General features: G+C 46.4%; 1 protein-coding gene, 1 long non-coding RNA gene and 1 pseudogene across 6 annotated transcripts in view; all 3 read right to left on the bottom strand.

Moving 5' to 3' along the window:
• Nucleotides 1-21272, bottom strand: part of LOC100032737 (uncharacterized) — a 245500-nt gene that overhangs the window by 75696 nt on the left and 148532 nt on the right. For 3 of the 5 annotated variants that reach the window (XR_008914597.1, XR_008914599.1, XR_008914601.1), the window contains one exon: nucleotides 4357-4446. The exons of the other annotated variants lie outside the window; for them this stretch is intronic. This is a non-coding gene — a long non-coding RNA (uncharacterized LOC100032737). The remainder of the gene's footprint in view (nucleotides 1-4356; nucleotides 4447-21272) is intronic. 5 annotated transcript variants of the gene reach the window in all.
• On the bottom strand, nucleotides 13156-15873 carry LOC130456116 (polyadenylate-binding protein 1-like). The gene has a single exon (XM_056809005.1). It carries the CDS (start codon nucleotides 15770-15772, stop codon nucleotides 13463-13465), a length of 2310 nt encoding a protein of 769 aa, XP_056664983.1. The 5' UTR covers nucleotides 15773-15873; the 3' UTR covers nucleotides 13156-13462.
• LOC100619059 (probable dimethyladenosine transferase) lies at nucleotides 17690-20019 on the bottom strand (annotated as a pseudogene).

Below are 21272 nucleotides of genomic sequence, written 5' to 3'. Positions count from 1 at the left end.
TCCTCTCTCTTTGTGTCTCTGTCTCTATCAGTCTCTCTCCTCTCTCTCTCTCTCTCTCTCTCTCTCTCTCTCTCTCTCTCTCTCTCTCCTCTCTCTCTCTCTCTCTCTCTCTCTCTCTCTCTCTCTCTCCCCTCTCTCTGACACTCTCTTTTTGTCGTCACTCCTCTCTGAGTCTTTGTATTTCTTTCTGTCCCTCTTTCTCTCACTGTTTCTCTCTTTATCCCTGTTTCCTCATTTCTTTGCCCCCACCCCAGGTCCCAAGCCATATCCCTAGTCCCTTGTGTCTCTACACATCTCTCTGGGCTTCCTCTGTGTCTGGCACTCTCTCTTTCTATCCCTTTTTTTCTGCTCTCTGTGTGTCTCCCCTTTCTCTCTTTCACTGTCTTTTTTCTCTCTCAATTTTTGTGTGTTACTCTCTCTGCCTCTTATTTTATCTGTCGGTGTCTCTGTCTAACTCTCTTTGTATCTCTGATTCTCTCTGTTTCTCTCTCTTTCTCTCTATTTCACTCTCTCTGTCTCTGTGTATCTTCCTATTTCTTAACTCTTTTACTCATTCTCTCCTCTGTTTCTCAATACATCACCCTCTACATTCCTCTTCTCTTTTTTATTCTATTTCCTGCTCTCTGCCTTTGTCATTCTCTGTTTCATCTATGTCTCTCTCTTTTTTCTTTGCCCCTTTCTCTTTCTCCTTTCTCTCTGACTCTCTCCCTCTATCCCTTTTTCTCCCTTTCTCATTATCTATTTCATACATCTCTGTCTCTGTTTCTTTGCCTCTTTCTCTCTCGGCTCTCTCTCTTTGACTCTCTATCCCTTTCTCTGCCTTTCTCATTCTCTCTTTCATCCATCTCTGCCTCTCTCTCTCTGCCTTTGTGTCTCACCCTAACTCCCTCCCTCGCTGTGTCTCTGTCATTATATCCCTCTTTCTCTGCCTCTTTCTTTCAATCTATCTCTATTTTTCTCCATGTGTATCTGTCTATCCTGTCTCTGTCACTCTCTTTTTCTCTTTCTATCTCTCTCTGTCTCTTTCTTTCTCTGACTGTCTCTTTTTTTCTGTGTCTCTCTCTTTCTGGGTCTCTCTTTCCCTCTCTATTTGTCTCTCTCCTCCCTTACTCTATATCTCTCTGTGTCTCTTTCACTCTATTTTTTCTGTCTCTTTCCTTCTCTGTGGGTCTTTCTCTTTCTCTCTGTTTTTGTCTTTTTCTCTTTCTCTCCATTCTTCTATTCATCTCTCTCTTATCTCTCTCTGACTCTATCTCTGTGTTTGTCACTCTCTGTGTGTATCTTTCTCTGTCTCTTTTCTTTGTCTTTCTCCTCTCTCTGTATCTTTGCTTCTCTGTTTTTTTCTCTATATCTCTCTCCATCTCTCCCTATCATTCTCTTTCTCTCTCTCTCTCTCTGTCTTCTTGTCTCTCCCTAACTCCCTCCCTCGCTGTGTCTCTATCATTATATCTCTCTTTCTCTGCCTCTTTCTTTCAATCTATCTCTGTTTCTCTGTGTGTGTGTTTGTCTCTGTTACTTTCTTTTTCTCTTTCCAGCTCTCTGTCTCTTTCTTTCTCTATCCCTCTTTTTCTGTGTCTCTCTTTCTCTGTGTCTCTGTCCTCTCTTTCCCTCTCTCTGTGTTTCTCTCTCCCCCTTTACTCTATATCTCTCTGTGTCTCTTTCTTTCAATCTATTTTTTCTGTCTCTTTCCTTCCATGTGAGTCTCTCTCTTTATCTTTCTCTCTGTTTTTGTCTTTTTCTCTTTCTCTCCATGTTTCTATTCATCTCTCTCTCACTCACTCTATCTCTGTGTCTTTCTTTCTCTGTGTATTTATCTTTCTCTGTATCTTTTCTTTGTCTTTCTCCTTCTGTCTCTCTGTATTTTTGCTTTGCTGTTTTATATATATATATATATATATATATATATATATATATATCCATCTTTTCTATCATTCTCTTTGTCAGCCTCTCCCTCCTCTGTCTCTTTTGGTCTCTCTGCCCTCTCTCTTTATCACCTCCATCTGTCTATCTCTGCCTCCCTCCTCTCTCTGACTCTCTTTGCCTTTTTCATTATCTGTTTCATCTATATCTGTCTCTATTTCTCTGCCTCCTCTATTTGTGTCTCTGTCTCTATCATGCTCTCTCTTTCTCTCTCTCCATGTTTCTCTCTATTCATATCTCTCTATCTCTCTGTCTCTCTCTCTGTCTCTCTCCTCTACATTTAACTGCCTTTCTGTTCCTCTTTCCCCTCTCCTGTCCTCTCTCTCTCTATTTCTCTGTCTTTGTCCCACTTTTTCTTCTCTCTTTGATGCTCTCTTTCTGTCACTCCTCTTTGAGGCTTCCTTTTTCTCTCCATCCTTCTTTTTCATCCCAGATCCCAAGCCCATATCCCTAATTTCTTGTGTCTCTACCCATCTTTCTGGCCAAGGTCTTTCCTTCTATCGCTTCCCTTCTTAGACCCCCTCTACCCATCTTTCTGGCCAAGGTCTTTCCTTCTATCGCTTCCCTTCTTAGACCCCCAAGAAAGGGTCCTACTTACCTATCTTTCTCCAATCCCTTTCTTTATACCTCTCTATAGTCCCTGCTTCTTCTCTTTCTCTTTCTCTCTTTCACTGTCTTTCTCCCTCTCAATCTCTGTCTTTGTCCCTCTATCTCTCTCTTTGTATCTCTGATTTTCTCCCTTTTATCTCTCCTCTCCCCCTTCTCTCTCTGTCTCTCTGTCCCTGTCTCTGTCTATTTGTCCCTTACTATTTCTCTCTCCCCTCTCTCTTTCTTACCTCTTTCATTCTCTTCTCGGTTTCTCAGGCTCTCACCCTCTCCCCTCCTTCTCTGTGTTTCTGACTCCTTCTTTTTCTTCTCTTTGCATTTCTCATTCTCTTTTTCATCTATCTCTGGCTCTCTTTCTGTGTCTTTGTCTCTTTTCCTAATTCCCTCCCTCTCTGTGTCTCTGTCTTTATATCCCTCTTTCTCTGCCTCTCTCTTTCGATCTATATTTTCTCAGTGTATATCTGTCTCTCTTGTCTCACTCTCTTTTTCTCTTTCTGTCTCTGTTTCTCTCACTGTCTCTCTTTTTCTATTTCTCTTTCTTCTCTCTCTCCTTCCCCTCTTCTCTCTCCCCCTTACTCTTTCTTTCACTTTCTTTCTCTCTTTTTCTTTCCTCTGTGTGTCTCTATCTTTATCCTTCTGTTTTTGTCTCTCACCCTTTTTCTCTCTTTCCATGTTTCTCTATTCATCTCTCCCTCATCTCTCTCTCTGTCTAGCCCCCTGGTCTCCATCTCTCTCTTACTTTATTGCTGTCTCTCTTTCTTTCTGTCTGTCTCTTTCTTTTTTCTTTGTCTCTCTGTATCTTCCCTTCCATTTTTCTCTGTATCTCTCTGTCGTTTTCTTTCTCTATATATGTCTCAGTCTCTCTCTCCTCTGTCTATCTCTCTCTCTGCATCTCTCTCTTTTTCGCTCTTGCCTCTCTCTTTCTCCCCTCTGCCTCTGTCTCTCCCCTTCCTCCCCTCTCTTTTCTGACTCTCTCGTTATCTATTTCATTCATTATCTATTGCCTTTCTCACTATCTATTTCATCTATATCTGTCTTTGTCTCTATTTCCGTTTTCTTCTCTCCTCTCTCTCATCTCTTTGTGTCTCTGTCTCTATCATTCAATCTCTGTCCTGTCTCTCTCTCTCTCTTCCTCCCCTCCCTACTCCCCTCTCCCTCCCTCCTGCCTCTCTATCTCTTTCTTTTTGTCTTTCTTCTTTCTCTATCATTCTCTTTCTGTCTTTGTTTCTCTGTCTGTTATCTTTTTTCTCTCTGTCTCTTTGTGTCCCAACCTTCTCTCTCTCTTTATCCCTGTCTTTCCTCATTTCTTTGTTCACTCCCCAACCCCATCCCTGGCCAGTCCCCAAACACCTATCCCCATTCTCTTGTGTCTCTATCCAACTTTCTGGTCCTATTCACAAGGCTCAAGACCTTTTCTTCTAGCTCTCTCCTCCATAGATATCCAAGAAACTGCCCTAATTACTTCTTTTTCCCTTCCTTTCTCTAACCCTTTCTCCTACCCTTCAGCTCCCTTTCCTCCATGTTTCACAATCCCTAACCCTCCTCTGGCTCTCTACCTCTCTTTCTCTTATCTCTCTCTTTTCTACTTTCTGTCTGTCTCTTAGCTGCTCTCTCTCTGCTTCTCTCTCTCTCACTCCCTCCCTCTCTGTCTCTGTTCTCTGCATCTGTCTCTCTGTTCGTCATCTCTGTTCTCTTTCTTTTTGTCTCTTCTTTCTCTGTATGTATATGTCTCTCTCTCTCCCTTTCTCCTCTGTCTCTTGCTTTTTCTCTCTGTCTCTATCTCTCTCTGTGTCTCTCTTTCTCTGTCTCTCCATCCTTCTTTCTCCATACCTCTGTCTCTCTCCGTTCCCATAGATGGAGCCAGGCTGTCAAAAGTCCAGAGCCTGTCCAGTACCTGATGTGTGGAGCTCTTCCTCTGTGCTAAGGGAAGGAGATAGAATAATAAATAAACAGATATATGTCTACACACATGCATACATACATACATACATACATACACAGCCATATTTAGATCCACATCTACATTTCCCCAGCATTCATTGATGTCCACAGACATTTGCATATACATGCATACACATGATCTCCATTGGTATTTTCTGTCTCTCTGAGCTCTGTGCAATGCTACCCATATGCTTGCAGACCTTCCAGACCCTGGCCCTGCTATTGCTTGATCTGGGCTCCTTATCAGGAACTTGCTTTGCATTTTGTAGCTCCCAGCATCCCTGCTCTGGTACGGTGGGGCCATTCCCAAGACCTAAAAAGCCTTCCTGGAACGGAGAGAGCCCTGCCCTGTAGGGAAGTGGCTTGTCACAAGCCCAAACTCCCAGTGCTGGAGCTCCTATTTGGCATGGCCCAATGTAATGAGTCACCCTAGTACTTCTGTGGGTGTGCAAGACTGGGTGAGCTGCTTTCTTCTGCCTGGGAAATGAAACATCATTGAAATAATTGATTTTCCATGTGTTTCTGCCTTGGCTTTCTTTGATTGCCTGTGGTGTAGACCTGAATTTGCATGTGTCCAAGGGAAGTGAGAGAAGGTCTTACTGGCTGTTTCGTTTGAATGCTCTTATAGAATGTAAGCCCGCACCTGGCAGGGATTGGGCCATTCCCACCCTTTTGTTCCTGATGCCTGGATGTACTTAAAAGCTTGTTCTTTGATTGATTGATTGAAAGTGATGGTGGCTGCCTTGCAGTCTGCTTGCTAGAAGGATGTGGACAGCAGTCAGCATGGGCACAGTGAGCCAGGGGCTTCCCCTCCTTGGAGCCTGCGCACAACTAGCCAAATTTTGATGGCAAGTCTCCCCAGGGTGATTAGCCTATCGTAATACTGATGCATCATTTGCATTGTGGTTTGCACCCCTCCTAACTGGGGAAACAACTTGAGGTAAAGGCCTGCAGGCCACCATAAACTATGGGTAAAGTGACATCGGATCCTTGGGGAAGGCAAGGCTGCAATCGCCCAAAGAACTGATCCCATCCCAGACAACCAGGCAAGGAAAAAGCATCCCTGAAACCTCTCTGGACCTTTCCATTGCCAGGACCACTCTGCCACTACCCTCTGTCTTTTAATAAAGCTACGGAGGGCGCAGGGCTGTCAATTCTTTGGACGTGATCCTCTGCCAACATCAAAAGGTTTAAGTGTCACTTCCCCAGGATTCGGAGAAATGGAATAAGTGACCTTCAAAGGTCCCTTGTAGCCATTTTCTTCCATGAGCCAATTCTTCAAGGAGACTTTCCTGTTGGGCCAATACAATCGGATGTGGCTCCAACAGGTTAATACAAGTCAGAGCCAAGGTCCCTTAGAGCTTTATGCTTTTAATTTCTCTTTAATGCCTTGTTGGTCAGGGAATTCTCACATAGGCTTATTTAATAGCCTTTCCTACACTGCGAGGCACTCACCCTCTTGCCCACAAACAGAGTAATCAGGAGATCAGTTATCCTCCACGGCCTAATGGAAATAGGAGACTGAGGAGGGCCAAGATAAGTTTGGATTTATTAAAACATTAAAGAATCTGAAAGACCCTACTCAAGCCTTTGCCTCTCCTCCCTTATTTACTCTCTTTGTGCCAGGTTTCTGATTGGGAGATGGTGGGTTTGATTGCTTGGAAAGCATGCTGTCTGAGATTGGCACAGAGCTCCCATCTTAGAAACAATAAAATAAGACAGAATAGACTGAAGAGCTTAATAACTGCCCCCACCCTCCATGTTTCCATGTTTCCATATTTAGTTTTCTTTCCCTCCCAGATCCAATAAGCACTTCCATGGGGTTATACAAATGTTATTATTTATACCTACTTCCATATTATTCATTTTTGCAATAGAGCAATCTTTTAGAACCCAAATCCCAAATTATATATCCATAACAAATGCAAGTCATTTGTTTTTCTACTCCCACAGTTCTTTTTCTCGATGTGGATAGCATTCTTTCTCATAAGTCTCTCAGGCTTATCTTGTATTAGCAAAATCCATCACATTGTATTGTTGCACAATGTTTCACTTTCTGTGTATAATGTTCTCTTCATCAGTTCCTGGAGGTTCTTCCAGTTCACATAGAAAACCTCCACTTTATTATTCCTCTGAGCACAATAATATTCCATCCCTATCATATACCACAATGTGTTCAGCTATTCCCCAATTGAAGGGCAGCCCCTCATTTTCCAATTTTTTGCCACCACAAAGAGCGCAGCTATGAATATTCTTGTACAAGTCTTTTTCCTTATTACCTCTTTGGGGTACAATCCCAGCAGTGCTATGGCTGGATCAAAGGGCAGACAGTCTTTTATCGCCCTTTGGGCATAGTTCCAAATTGTCCTCCAGAATGGTTGGATCAGTTCACAACTCCACCAGCAATGAATTAATGTCCAACCTTGCCACATCCCCTCCAACATTTATTATTTTCCTTTACTGTCAAGTACAGTATTCTTGCTACTATACCACTCTGCTATAATCCAAGCACCAAAATTTATGATTTTAACTCATGGGTGCTCAAAAGGTCCTCACTAAGAAATTATTTACTTCTATTTTATACAGAATTCTGATAAACTTGGTGATCCAGTTTCCCAACCTTCATCAGATTAGAAGCAGCACATTCCCAATTGACAACTGGTCAAATGATATGAACAGGAATTCTCAGATGAAGAAATTAAGACTATCATTAGTCATATAAAAATATGCTCCAAATCACTATTAGTTAGAAAAATGCCAATTAAAACAACTCTGATGTACCACTTCATAACTATCAGACTACCTAGTATAACAAAAAGGGGAAGTGATAAAGGGGAAATGTTGGAGGGCATGTGGAAAAATTGGGACATCAATGCACTGTTGGTGGAGCTGTGAATGGATACAGCCATTCTGGAGAGCAATTTGGAACCATGCTTAGAGGGCCATAAAACTATACATACCCTTTTGACCCAGAAATACCACTGTATTGGGGTCTGTATTCCAAGAGATCAAAGATAGAGGGAAAGGACCTACTTGTACAAAAAATATTTCTAGTTGCTTTTTTTTGGTGTTGTGGCAAAGAACTGGAAACTGAAGGGATGTCAACCCATTGGGAGATGACTGAGCAATTTGTGGTGCATGATTGTAATGGAACACTATTGTGCCATAAGAAATGACAAACAAGATGCTCAAGAAAAAAATATCTGGAAAGACTTATATGAGGTGATGCTAAGTGAAGTGAGCAGAACCAGGAGGATGCTGTGCACAGTAACAGCAGTAAAATACAACGATTAACTGCAAATGACTGAACTATTAAGCAAAGATCCAGGACAACTCCAAGGAACTCAGGAGGAAAAGGGCCATTGCTCTAGAAGGAATTGAATGCAGACTGAAGCATACCATTTTGCACTTTATTTCCTCCATTATTTTTTTCTCTAGTGCAAGAGATGGGCATCTTCTTTCACAATATGATGAACATAGAAATGTGTATTATATGATAACACATGTACAACCTATGTCATCATCTGCCCTTTGAGGGAGGGAGAGAACATGGGTCACAAAATGTCACAAAATGATTATTCAAACTTGTATCTACATGTAATCTGGAAAAAGCCAATTTTTTAAAAGTGGACTCGAGGTACAAAGAGTTTGAAGTGAGACTAGGAGTAAGCTGTGGGCAGATAGAAGCAAGGGTGTCTAATGAAGATAAATATGAACTAAGTAAGAAAACAAAAAGATTAGAAGCAGCAAATTAGAAAAGGTGAGGAGGGCTACTAGAGGCAGGTACACAGATGTTAATGAGAAGTGACAGAGAGAAAAACAACTACAACACAGAAAGTATAAGAGCGCCGGTCCAAAGGTAAGTCAGCTCGGCTCCCATTTGGCATGAGGGACCCTTTGCATTATTGTCCCTAAAGACATCACTGTATAATTATAGTACAACACAGTACTTGAAAGGGATGGCCCTGACACACCCAAAACAAAAGGTTAATTATACTTAGCATCTATTTAAGAAAGCTTACACATGAGCAATAGATATCAAAAATGATTCCAGGATGTGTTATTCCTTATAGAAATAACTATCTGAAAAATGCAAATCTCCAGGATGAACCATTTGCCAATGGTTTTTGGAAGCCAAGAATTTGCTGTGTACATTATTTGATGGTCTTTTCTTATCAGCAAATGAAGCAAAAATAATCACAGACATTCCATCAGTTACTTATCATGTCTGCTCATAAATATAAAACAGCTCAATAAACTCAAATGTTCATTTTCCCCATTTTCTTGATTATTCCACCCACCTTATTTTCCATAACATATTTTACATTTCTAATTCATTTCTCTTCTAGCATATGTGTGTAATATTTCATATTCTTTAAAGTATATTCTGTGACCATTAAACAAACATGGTGAGGTGGATAGGACAGAAATTTTATTCCCATTTGACAAATGAAGAAGTTGAAGCTTAGGTTGGTTAGGAAGCCTGCCCCAGGTGACAGGTATTTGTTGGCAGAGCCAGTATTCAGGATTAGGGAGGATATTGTAAGAGTGGAAGAACCAAGGTTGACCAAGGCATGAAAGTCTGATGCTGACTCCTAGTCCAGTGAAGGCTTTTTCTAGAGTATTACATACTAGATATCTGAGAAAAATGAAGCGACTTCATTTTGTGTGTAGTTTTTCTATCCTGCCCTGACCCTGTTTGTATTTCAGCTCCTGATCTTGCTTCCTTTGTGCTGAAACAGTAAGTACCTGGAATATTCCTATCTTATAAGGGCAGGGTCAGGAGAAATAGCTAACCCAAACAAGAGCCTTTCTTGTTTATACAACCCTTATTCCTAGCCTCGAGTTCCCAGGGCCAAGCTCTATCCAGTCAAGAGGTATCCATACCCAATTTACCTCTGCCTTAATCGAAGCCTATATAATCTTTGTCCTTGGTCCCGTTTTGTAAATTTCCCTTGCTGGCAAACTGAGCAAACCCTTGTTGGTTCCTAAATCTATGGTTCTGCTTCTGGCTTGTTCTGGCACTCACAGTTTTACCCATAGGTCTCTTTTTGAAAAGAAAAAAAAAAATCAAACCTGTCACTTGCTAGACTAGAGCATTATATTGACCCAGGAGCACAAAAACAAACGAAAGAACTCTTCTGACTCTTTTGTTTATTTCTCTGTGTCTGTTTTTGACTCTAGTCATACTAATCCATAAACACGGATTGAGTGGCGTCTGTGTCCAGAAATCCGGGGAAGTCACCGGGTCCCAAATTTAAAGTTTCCGGGTCATCCAGTCAAACCCATTTACAAGTAGGGAAAGTGAAACAAGGAGAAGTTCAATGATTTGCCGCAGGCCATATGGGTAGTAAGTGAGAGCTAGGATTGCAACCTGGAAACCATGGGAGGTCAGAGGAGATTAGCTCTTCAGTAAAGCTTCACTTGGCTTTTCCTTTTTTAAGTTCCCACAGTACTTGCTACCTGAACCAACTATTTGGGTAAGGCATAGTGGATAGAGAGCTGGGCTAGAGTCAGGAAGACCCGAGTTCAAATTCAGCCTCAGACACTTGCTATGCAACACTGGACAATTCACTTAATGTCTGCCTAACTCCGTTTTCCTTGACTGTAGAGTGGAGATAATAATAGTGAACTACCTGGCACAGTAGTAGGTGTTTAATAAATACTTATTCCCTTCCCAGTCCTCCCCCCCCCATACACACAATCTTCTTTTCGTGTCATAGAATGTCAGCTGGAAGGGACATTGGACATCACCTAATCCAATTCCATTATTTTACAACTGAGACAATTGAGGCCCAGATAGATGGAGTGATTTATTCCAGGTCTTATCCCTAGGAAGTGATGGCACTAGATTGAAACCCAGGGATTTGAAGTCCAGAGATTTCCCTACTCTCCCTGGCCAGCCTCCCATCATCCGTGGTTTTATTTCATCTCCCCAGCAATGGATCCACTATTTGTTTAAGGACCTGTTTTTTTCTTTCCTGGGCATGCTGGGAATACAAAGACAAAAGTGAAAGGGACTTACATACTTGTGGGGGAAAATACAGACATAAACAGGTCTATATGAAACAACAAAATCAAAGCAGGTACAAATTGTAAATTCCTTGAATGTTGGGAGTCTGTATGGAGTGGCTAAAAGGTGGAGAGCAGATTTTCTGGTATGGTTCATGGAACCAGTTTGGCACCCTGATTCCCACCTTCTTCACAACTAAAGCCAGAGCTGGAAAATGTTTTGACATAAGCAAAAACTCATCTTCTTCCATATTTGTAGTCTACCTCCTTCTCCCATTCAGCAGTGCTTGGTGATCAGATTGATCAGAAGGGAGAGAAGGAAAGAGGGGAGGAATGAAGGGAGGAAGGAAGGAAGGTAAGGAGCAAGAAAAGTGACAAAGCAGGAAGGTAGGAAGGAAGGGACAAAGCAGAAAGGTAGGAAGGTAGGCAGGAAGGAGGGATGAAGGAAGATGGACGGAAGGAAGGCAGGGCAGGAGGGGGGGAGAAAGGAAAGAAGGGAGGAAATACATATATTTTGATCACTTATTATGTGTCAGGCACTGTACAAAATAGTGTTCTGACTATTACCTCATCTTATCCTCACAAAAACCCTAGGAGGTAGGTACTATTATTGTTCCCATTCTACAGTTTAGGAAACTGAGGCCAGCAGAATTTCAGTGGTCACACAGCTAGTGTCTGAGGCCAGATTTGTACTCTGGCTTTCCTGACTCCAGCCAGTGCTCTAACTACTTCACCTCCCTGAGACCAGACTGCTCAGGGTTGCTGACAAGCAGTATGAGACCCAGGAAGAGTACTGGCCCTTAGGCCATGTGCTCCACTTCCATTCCTTCCCATGCAGAGGAGTGGCCTGGGGAAGGGGTTTGCCATCTCTGCTAAAACTACCACTACCACCAGTGAGCAGGTAAACTCGAGAACCCTCAGAAGAAGAAAACCTCCCAAATGACTGGCTGTGTAATCATCAGTAAGGGCAAGCACCCTTGTAAAGATGTGACCTGGCTATTGCCTTGGAGGCTGCCAAAGGCCCAGCTTCCTCAGTAGCCACAGCTACTAGAGAACCAAAAAGCAAAATTCTCACCAAAGTCCTTGGCACCATCAGTTTTATTGATTTAAATGACACTACAGAAGATGCATTTCCATCTGTCTTGCTATTTGATTGACATCTGAAGCCTCTTAATGTACTGTCTTCCCCCCCACCCCCCACCCCCCCCTTCTTTAAATCCCTTACCCTCCATCTTGGAATCAATTTTCTGCATTGGTTCCAAGGCAGAAGAGCTAGGGAAATGGAGTTGTAAGTGACTTGCCCAGGGTCACACAGCTGGGAAGTGGCTGAGACCAGATTTGAACCTAGGACCTCCCATCTCTAGGCCTGGCTTTCAATCCACTGAGCCCCCCAGCTGCCCCCCACTGACCCCCTTTTTAGAAGATGAACTCCTCGAAAGCAGAAACTGCTTTCATTTTCTATTTGTATTCCAGAATTTGGCACAATGCTTCTTCACATATAAGGCGCACACACGAAATCATTGCTCATTCATTCATTCAGGTCCCAATTCAAGCCCAGTTGTGGTGGGTGGGAATAGAGCTTCCCTTAGCCAAGGAAGGCAAGACACAAGGGCAGCTTTGCTCCCAGTGGGAGTTCACCGAGTTCTAGAATTGGGAGGGCCCTGGAATGGCTCAATCCAACACTTGTTTTCTAAGTGAAGAAGCCGAGACCCCCAAAGAGCTCTCCAAGGAGCACCAGGCTATGCAGTATTTAGCAGCCTGGGCCAGGCGCCTGGGAGCCTCAGTTTCCTCATTTGGTAACAACATGATTAGGAACATTGAATGAGTTGAACAATGAAAGTATTTGGAAACTTTACAACCTTTTAAGACTTGGAGCTATCACAAAGAGCAGCAGCAGCAAACACAACAGCAAGGCCAAGAACAAATGGCACATTTGCCAAAGCCCTGGCTAACAACATTCTCACAAATGGCCACAGCACGCGCGCACGCTCGGCTGGCCGAGGAGCAGTTTGCAAACCAAGAGTTGAAACCGCGATTGAAAAGGTAAACAGGAAAGAATCCATGAAGTGAAGTGCCCGACCCGGAGCCGCCAAAGCCCGCAGCCAATGGCCCGTAGCGGGAAAAGGGAACGCTTGGATTCGAGGGAAAGCTCCAGGCCAGACTAAGGCGGGTCAGCTCTCACTAGGGCTGCCCTTCAAAACAATGAAGTCACTTCCTTTGGAGCCGTAAATCTAAGATTTAGGATTGCAGTGTCAAATCAATTGCGGCACCCTCAACTCCCAGCGCCAGTCTTAAGGGGCTCACGGAGTCGAAAGAAGCCACCAAGAAATACAGACGGAGCTGAAGTTGGGAGTTTTAAAGGTTGTTGCCTGGTTCCCCCCTCGATTATTTTTTTCTGATTTGGGATTAAATTTGGGTGGTTTGGCTTTCGGGGGAACCACATTCCTATTTGATTTCACTTTTTTACAGTTTAAGGATTTTTTATTATTAAAGCACGAATTTGACAATCCAAGCACAGTTCCCTGGCTCAGCTCGGGCTCTGCTAGCTAAAGAGCGGCGCCAGAAGCTCGGAGCTTCTCCGGAGTAAACAACGACAACCTGAAAGAAAGGAACACGTGACACTTTGTACAGTGTTGCCCCCCCCCCGCCCCCCACCCCCCCACCCCCCCGTAGAACATGAACTGGTTTTTAGAGTTTTCCCGTTTTGCCGGTTCCCCTCCTCTCTCTCTGTCTCTCTCTCCCTCTCTCAATGTCTCTCTCTCTTTCTGTCTCTCTCCCCCCCTTCCTCTCCCCCCCCAAGCAATCGCTCCAGCACTCAGTCAGTCGGTCAGTCAGTCAGTCAGTCGCTCAAGCAGTAGCGGAGGCCCAGCCCCGCGCCGCCCGGTACAGAGTCCACAGTCCTCCAGTTCTCCTCGAGTTCACATTTGGCAAAGTTCACAATGCTGGGTTTTCGGCAGGGGAAGCACAGGCTCGGGCTTCCCCCCTAAACGGCTGGCACGTTGGTGGCGGCGGCGCTCTTCACGGCCTTCTGGGCGGCCTCCTTGGCCTGGTGGGCCTGCAGGACCGCCACGGCTTCATCCACCTTGGAGCGCAGGGACTCCGGGGACTCGAGCATGTGCAGGAGCTCCGAGTTGTCGATCTCGAGCAGCATGCCGGTGATCTTGCCGGCCAGGCTCGGGTGCATGGCCTGAATGAGCGGGAACAGCCGCTCCCCCAGCATCTGCTTCTGCTCCTGAGGAGGAGCCGCCGCCAGCATGGAGGCCGTCAGAGGCTCCTGGCCTTGCACGTGCACGGCAGGCTGCTGCACGCTGGCCTGGGGCTGGACGTTGACATGATGCTGCGGGTTGCGAACCCCCGCTGCATACTTGTACTGTGGGCCCATCCGGACACCGGGAGCTCCGGCAGCCCCTGCAGAGGCCCCCAGGGGCGGCCCCAGGGCCTGAGTGGAGCTGTTGACGATGCGCTGGGAGGCCCCCACCCCCCGCGGCAGCTGCGAGGATGTGGGCCGCATGGAGCCGAAGGGTGGCCGAGCGGCTGCTGGGCGGATGGCCCCGGGCAGGTTCTGGAACGGATGAGGCCTGGCGCCCTGCGAGGTCCAGCGAGGACTCGGCCTGAGCGGAGCCATCTGGCTGGCCGGGTAGTAGGCCGGCCGGTTCTGAGTCTGGGGGATGGCGGTCATGAAGTAGCCCGAGGGAGGCTGGTAGGGGTTGAGGACGGGGTTGGGCACGGCCCGGACGCTCGCCATCCTCTGCATGTACTGGTTGGTGAGGTGGGCCTGGCGCTCCTCTTTGCGCTGGGCCAGCGCGATGTACAAGGGCTTGGTGGCCACGATCCTGCCGTTCATCTCTGTGACGGCTTTGGTGGCCTCCTCGGGTGAGGAGAAGCAGACGAAGCCGAAGCCTTTGCTGCGGCCCCCCTCCATCATCACCTTGGCGCTGGTGATGGTGCCGAAGGGGGAGAACTCTTTGCGCAGGCGCTCGTCGTCGATGCCGTCGTCAAGGTTCTTGACGTACAGGTTCACCCCCTGGTAGCGGGTGATCCTGTCCTGCTTCAGCTGCTCGAACTTGCGCTTGAGCTCCGTCTGCCGCTCCCCCTTCTTCTGCGCGCGGCCCACGTAGATCTTCTTGCCGTTCAGCTCCTTGCCGTTCATCTCCTCCACGGCCTTCTGGGCGTCCTCGTGCCTCTCAAAGTTGACAAAGCCGAAGCCCTTGGACGTCCCGCTCTCGTCCGTCATGACTTTGACGCTCAGGGCGGGCCCGAACTTCCCGAAGAGCCTCTTGAGCCGCAGGTCGTCCATGTCCTCCCCAAAGTTCTTGATGTACACGTTGGTGAACTCCTTGGCCCGCGCCCCCAGCTCGGCCTCCCTCTCCTTGCGGGACTTGAAGCGGCCCACGAATACCTTGCGGTCGTTAAGCAGCATCCCGTTCATCTTGTCGATGGCCCTCTCGGCCGCGTCGCGGGTCTCGAAGTGCACGAAGCCGTAGCCCTTGGAGCCGTGCTCGTCGCACACCACCTTGCAGGAGAGGATGTTACCGAAGGCCGAGAAGGTGTCGAAGAGGGCCTTGTTGTCGATGGACTTGTCCAGGTTCTTGATGAAGATGTTGCCCACACCGCTTTTGCGCAGGGACGGGTCCCGCTGGGACCACATGATGCGCACCGGCTTGCCCTTGATCACATCGAAATTCATGGTCTCCAGGGCCCGCTCCGCGTCCGCCGGCTGCTGGAAATTGACGTAGGCGTAGCCCAGGGAGCGCCGGGTGATCATGTCCCTGCAGACACGGATGGAGAGAATGGGCCCGGCCGGGCTGAACTTCTCGTACAGCATCGCCTCGCTCACCTCCGGGTGCAGGTCCCCCACGTACAGCGAGGCTGTGGGGTAGCTCGGCGCGCTCGGGTGCATCTCGCCGCCGCCGCCGCCGCCTCCCCCACACGACGACGAGGAAGACGAGGAGGAGGAGGAGGAGGAGAGCGAGGAGGAGGAGGCGGAGGGCGAGGAGGAGGAGGAGGAGGAGAAGAGCGAGGAGGAGGAGGAGGAGGATGAGGAGAATGAAGAGCCACAGGAGCCTCTGCCACAGCCGCTGTCGCTGCTGCCGCTGCGAGCTTGCCGAGGGAAGAGGGAAGGAACGGGTGGGGGGCTGCAGTCTGGAGTCGCCGCCGCCGCCGGGGGTGGGGGCTGGGCGGGGGGAGAGAAGGAGAGAGGGCGAGCGCGGAGGGACAAAAATCTGCCGCAATCGACTATGGCTCCACGGCGGCGCAGACACACACACACACACACACACACACACGTACACATACACAGACACACACCCAGGGAGGGAGGAGGCAGGCAGGCAGGCAGGGAGGGAGGGAGGCGGAGGCGGCGCCGGAGACTGCTCACTGCCAGGGCTGAGGCCAAGGGAGGTGGCCTTGGTCCTGGCCAAGGGAGGTGGCCTTGGTCCTGGCCACGGGCTGGGCTGGGGTGGGGAGGAGGGCCGATATTTTTTTCTATTGGGGTAAATGATAAATGTGTGTTCGGGCCCCATTTCGTTCCAAATTAAAGCAAAAACGGCTCGAGCTCGCCCAAACCACGGCCCCGAGCAGTATTTCAGGGGCGGCTGGACCACGACTCCGACAGACCCCAACCAGAAGGCTAAGCCCCCGGCACTAGAGCCAGGAAGGAGGGAATCCGTTCGGGGGCTACCTCACTACCTGTCAGGGAAGGTCGCCTCGTTTAGGAGCAGAAAAGCGTTCGTTAGTGAGCGCTCACCTTGGCCGCCCTGTGGCAGGCCAAAGGGCAGAGACCCGGGCGGGAGGGGGGGAGATGGATTGTGTAGAGGAGACCCCCGCGACGGGGGTGGGCAGGGAAGAGTCCTGCAAAGGGGCCTCAGCTGAGCCTTGAAGGAAGTCGGGGGCTCTAAAGGGGAGCGTGAAGAGCATTCTGGGCAGGGGGAACAGACCGCACCAAGGCGGAGAGTTGGGACCTGGAGTGCCCTGGGTGAGGGGCACAGAATGCCCCCTTAGCTACAGCGTACCAGGGCTCATCTGCCTGGAAAGGAGAGGCACCGTGGAGCCGGGTCTTACTTTTTGCCTCTAATTTACCACCGATCGCTTAGCCTCCTGGGAAGGCGTTGGGGTCTGTGCCCTGGCGCTCCCTTTTCCTTTTAATTAAATCTTTTTTTCAATTGACAAAAATCAGCGTTCGCCCCCCTTCACCCCTCTTCCACACTATTGGAAACGAAAGAAATTCTCCCGACAAAATAAGGGTAGTAAAGCAGAACAAAATTCCCACGTTGGCCCTGAACGAAAATATGCCTTTCCCTCTGCATGCTGAGCCCATCAATTCGGTCCGAGGGGGAGGATCAGGCATCACCTCCTTTCTGGAAACGTGGCTGGGCATTGCATTGATGCAGAGCCCTGCGGGCTTGATTTCCAAGTCAGTTGTATTTCTACAGTTGCTATGGTATAAATTGCTCTTCTCTTTCTCCTCATTTTCCTCCTCCTCCTCCCCTGCAAGCCTTCCCCAGGTCCCATCTTTCCCTTTGTTTCTCCATAGTATTCCATTCTATTTCTTTATCTGAATTTTCAGCTGTTGCCCAGCTGATAAGCACTTTCCTAATTCCCCCCAAATCTAAAAGATCTGACTGAAATCTTTGTATCCATTGGTCCCTCATCCCCTCCCCAGTTTTGAAACTCTCTTCTGAGCCTAGGCCTGCCAGCTAAGTCAAGGGGGTGCACAATATAGCCATTTGGGGCGCATAGTTCCAAACTGCTTTCCAGGGGGACTGGGCCAATTCACAACTGCACCAGCAATGCATTAAAATGCTTGTTTTCTCCCAAACCTCTCCAGCATCTGTCATTTTCCTTTGTTGGCCAATCTGTTGTTGGCCACCACCAATCTGGTGGTGGGTGTGAGGAAGAACCTCAAAATTGCTTTACTTTGCATTTCTTTAATCATTAATGACTTTTTAAAAAACCTGACTGTTAATAGCTGGGGCTTTTCTTCTGAATACTTACCATTCCATCTGGCCTTTTATCATTTGGGGGCAATGGCTCTTATTCTTCCAGATTTGAATAATTTACTTGTAAACCTGGGAAATGAGATCTTTATCCAATAATCCTGCTGCAAAGACCCCCACCCACCTTAGCTACCTCTGATCTAGCTTTAGCTTCATTGAGTTTTTAGTGCAAAAAAAAAGTGTGATCAAAATGATCCATTTAATCTTTTGTCATGATCTCTAATCTTTGTGCGGTCAGAGAAGTAACTTCTCCCTCGATCCTCTAATTCATTTGCAACATTCCTTATGTTGAAGTCATTTGGCACTTTGGCCCAGGGATGAAGTGTCTTGCCTGAAGTCACAGAGCAATCAGAGATAAGTTGTGAATCTCAGGTTCCATGTGTCTCCCAGTGTATCTTTCTGCCCATAGCAATGGAAAAGGGGACTAAGCCAAAGAAGGTAAGAAGGGTCAAATGGATGCAGATGAATAAATGGAGGGGGGGAGGAGTTCATAATAAGGGAAATGAATGTTGGATAAATCAGAGAAGACGATATGGGGAATTAGAGAATAAAACATATTTTCTATTTTAAAATATTCTTCTCATCTATCTCGATATATAAGCAAAAGAAAAGGCCCCTAGAAATAGCAGTAAATCTGATGTTAGTTTTAGGAAATGAACAGGTAGAAGTAAGAAGGTTCAGGTGATGTTTGTCCATGTATTGGAGCTATTGACTTTTGGAGAGAACTATATTTGGTCTGGAGTGTCAATGACTTGGCCATTCCATGCCCAAAAGTACTTAAAGTCTGAACACTTATAAAAGCACAGAACAAATACAACCTTTAAAAGATATTACATGATGAAAGGATGAGTCTTAATCATAAAACCTGTGAGATGTTTGGTGGTTATCTTTGTAAAAAAATGGAGGTCCACCTTCTTCGTTATATCATTAGTTCTAGAAAGTAAAACTATGGCTTCTTGAGTCTAAAGTATTCTCTTTATTATTTTGCGTTCTGTGTTGAATCCATGTAGCAATCGAATGAAGTCATCTATGCCCATGGAATGGGTCCATTTGTCACTAAAACCCATGTTGGGATTTTCCATTGTTTTTCCTTCAATGCCTAAATCATCTGGTATTGCAATCTTACTGCAAACAGTGACTTTGGCATTCCCTCCCCCTCCCACATCTGTTGCACGGCACCCGATTTAAATGCAGCTGACCAGAGTCTCCTTTTTTCTCAGAAACATCATCCTCACTAGAGCATCCTACTGGAAACTGGCAGGTGGTGTTGGGTTCTTAGGTACCACCCTTGATTCAACCTGTGCTGGAGGTCTAAAATTATTCTTCCCAACTTTCATCAGATGGTGCACTCATGTTAGTAACTGGATATTAATGGAAAGTCTTCACGATAGCTTGTCTCCCGGTTTTGCAACGAAAATGGGAAGCAAATTCTCTCTGGAACTTTAGTATAGAACATCTTTGGAAAAGGCCCGTTCAACAACAGCTTGAATACAAATGGGGAAGAGATCTGATTAGGCACATTTGCTACCCATCCATCAAAGAATGGCGCGCCCATTTTCAGCACTTCACCAACCATTACTTGAAGTTTCCTTGCCTGGAGCATTCCCTGGACTCTTGTGACAGCCTTGGGGCAAGTTCACAGGCAATTTACCTCCTTAGCGTTTGCTTTTTCTAGTGTTTCTCAGTCATGTTTCCAGTTCCAGGACTATCTTTAAGGACCACTTTCCCAGTGATGGTACTAGCAATGAAAGGATGTCCACGCCCAGGATTAAACATGACACTGCCAGCATTTTCCTGCTCCCAAAGTTCCTGGTGACTGACTGCTGGCCACCAACTTTCCCATCAGCATTTCACCATAAGAGGGGAAGCTCACTCTTTCCAACACTTCTCACCATATACATATAGAAATGCCTGTTGTCTACTATCCCCAGGTCATCCTCCTTCCTTTTACAAGGAGGTCAGCCCTTCCTCATGGAATTTCTCTCTTCTTCAGCTCTTACTTGTAGATTTCCATATTCATGCTCATAACCCCTCCCTTTTTTAAAGACCGGACCTTCTATCTTAGAACCAATTGGTTCTAAGGCAAAAGAGTGGTAAGAGCTAGTGACTTGCCCAGGTTCACATAGCTAGGACATATCTGAGACTAAATTTGAACCCAGAACCTCTTCCAGATCTGTCACTCTATCCACTGAGCCACCTAACTGCCCACATGTTCATACACCTTCAAACACCATAACTTCCCAGATCCAAAACCTTCTCTTATTCCATGCCATTCTCATACAGTACCTCAGCAACTCACAGTGCTATCATTGAATCTCATACTTACCTACACATATTCTCTTCTTTGATAAAAAATTGATATTCTCCTATCATAATCATTCTATCTCTTCCTATGTTTCATCTAACCCTATTCTGTGTCCTCATCACCAACTCCAACACTCAGTGTTTTTCTTATTGTTGCTCATTTCTTGACAAACATCAGTCCCTGATTACTTATGCCATTCTACCACACATAATGATGAATTAAGCTAGGGGAAACCATAGGGCAGTTGTTACTCAGTGGTTAGAGCAGTGGGCTTGGAGTCAGGAAGACCTAAGTTCAAATCCAGCCTCAGACACTAGCTGTGTGACCCTGGGTAAGTCACATAACCTCTGACAAAAGGATCCACTGTATCCAGGGGAGAAGGAAATAGCAAATCATTCCAGCATCCTTGCCAAGAAAATTCCATGGACAGCTATGGTCTACAGTGTCAGGAAAAGTTGGACACTACTGAAAAATGACAAGGGTAAACCACACAGACTGGATGCATGGCTATGAGATAAATTTATTGAACTTCAACCAGGCCCTCACTAACTTCTGCGCTTATCACTCCATTGTAACTGCGCTTTCCAAAATGACTAACAATCTCTTGTTAGAGCTAATAGTCTTTTCTCAGCCTTCGTCTTTCTTTACCTCCGAGCTACATGTAACACTCTTAGCCCTTCTCTAATCCCTGATACTTGCTCCTCTAAGGACTTTATCACCACTACTCCCACACTCTCACTTAGATCTGGTTTCCCACAGGTGACACTGTATTCCTGACCACTGATGGTGCTATCTTGCCTTGACTCCAGAGGGGGAATCTAAATACCCCTCCCTAGTTCAACTCTCCTTCGCCTCAGGGATGGAGGCTCAGCAGATTCTCCTGTCTGACTACTTCTCCGTTTCATTTACTGGATCATCATCCACATCATGCTGTAGGTAAGAGCTCTAAGTGCATGTGTTCCTCGAGGATCTATCCTGGTATCTCATTTGGTGACTTAATCAATTCTCATGAGATTATGATCTTTAGATGGATAATTCACAAGCCCATCTCTCCCCGTAGTGTCTTGATCACCAGTGGCAGGCTGGCCATTTCACATTGGATGCCCTGGAGACATCAAATTCGGCATGTTGGTCAACCAACAAGCATTTATTAAGTGTCTACTCTGTGCCAGGCATGGTGCTGATCAAGTCCAAAGTAGAACTCCTTATCTTCCCCTAAACCCAGCCCTCTTTCAAACTTCCTGACTTCTATTCGAGAGTATCTTCAGGTCACTCGGATTCGTAACCTCAGTCCAATCAGTGGCTAGTTCCTGCCACAACTTCTCTCACATCCACCCTGCCCTACCTTCCCTCTACTCAGACAGAAGCCACCCTACTTCAGATCCTCATCTCCTATCACCTGGGCTATTGCCAAAGCCTCACCAAGGTGCCCCTATCTCAAGTCTCTTATCTCTCCACTCCATCATCTACCGAGTTGCCAAAGTGAGCTCTGA

The sequence above is a fragment of the Monodelphis domestica genome, chromosome X (assembly GCF_027887165.1).
Source record: "Monodelphis domestica isolate mMonDom1 chromosome X, mMonDom1.pri, whole genome shotgun sequence".
Lineage (NCBI taxonomy): Eukaryota > Metazoa > Chordata > Mammalia > Didelphimorphia > Didelphidae > Monodelphis > Monodelphis domestica.
Note: the sequence above shows the minus strand (reverse complement) of the source record. Positions and strands in the feature narration are given on the sequence as shown.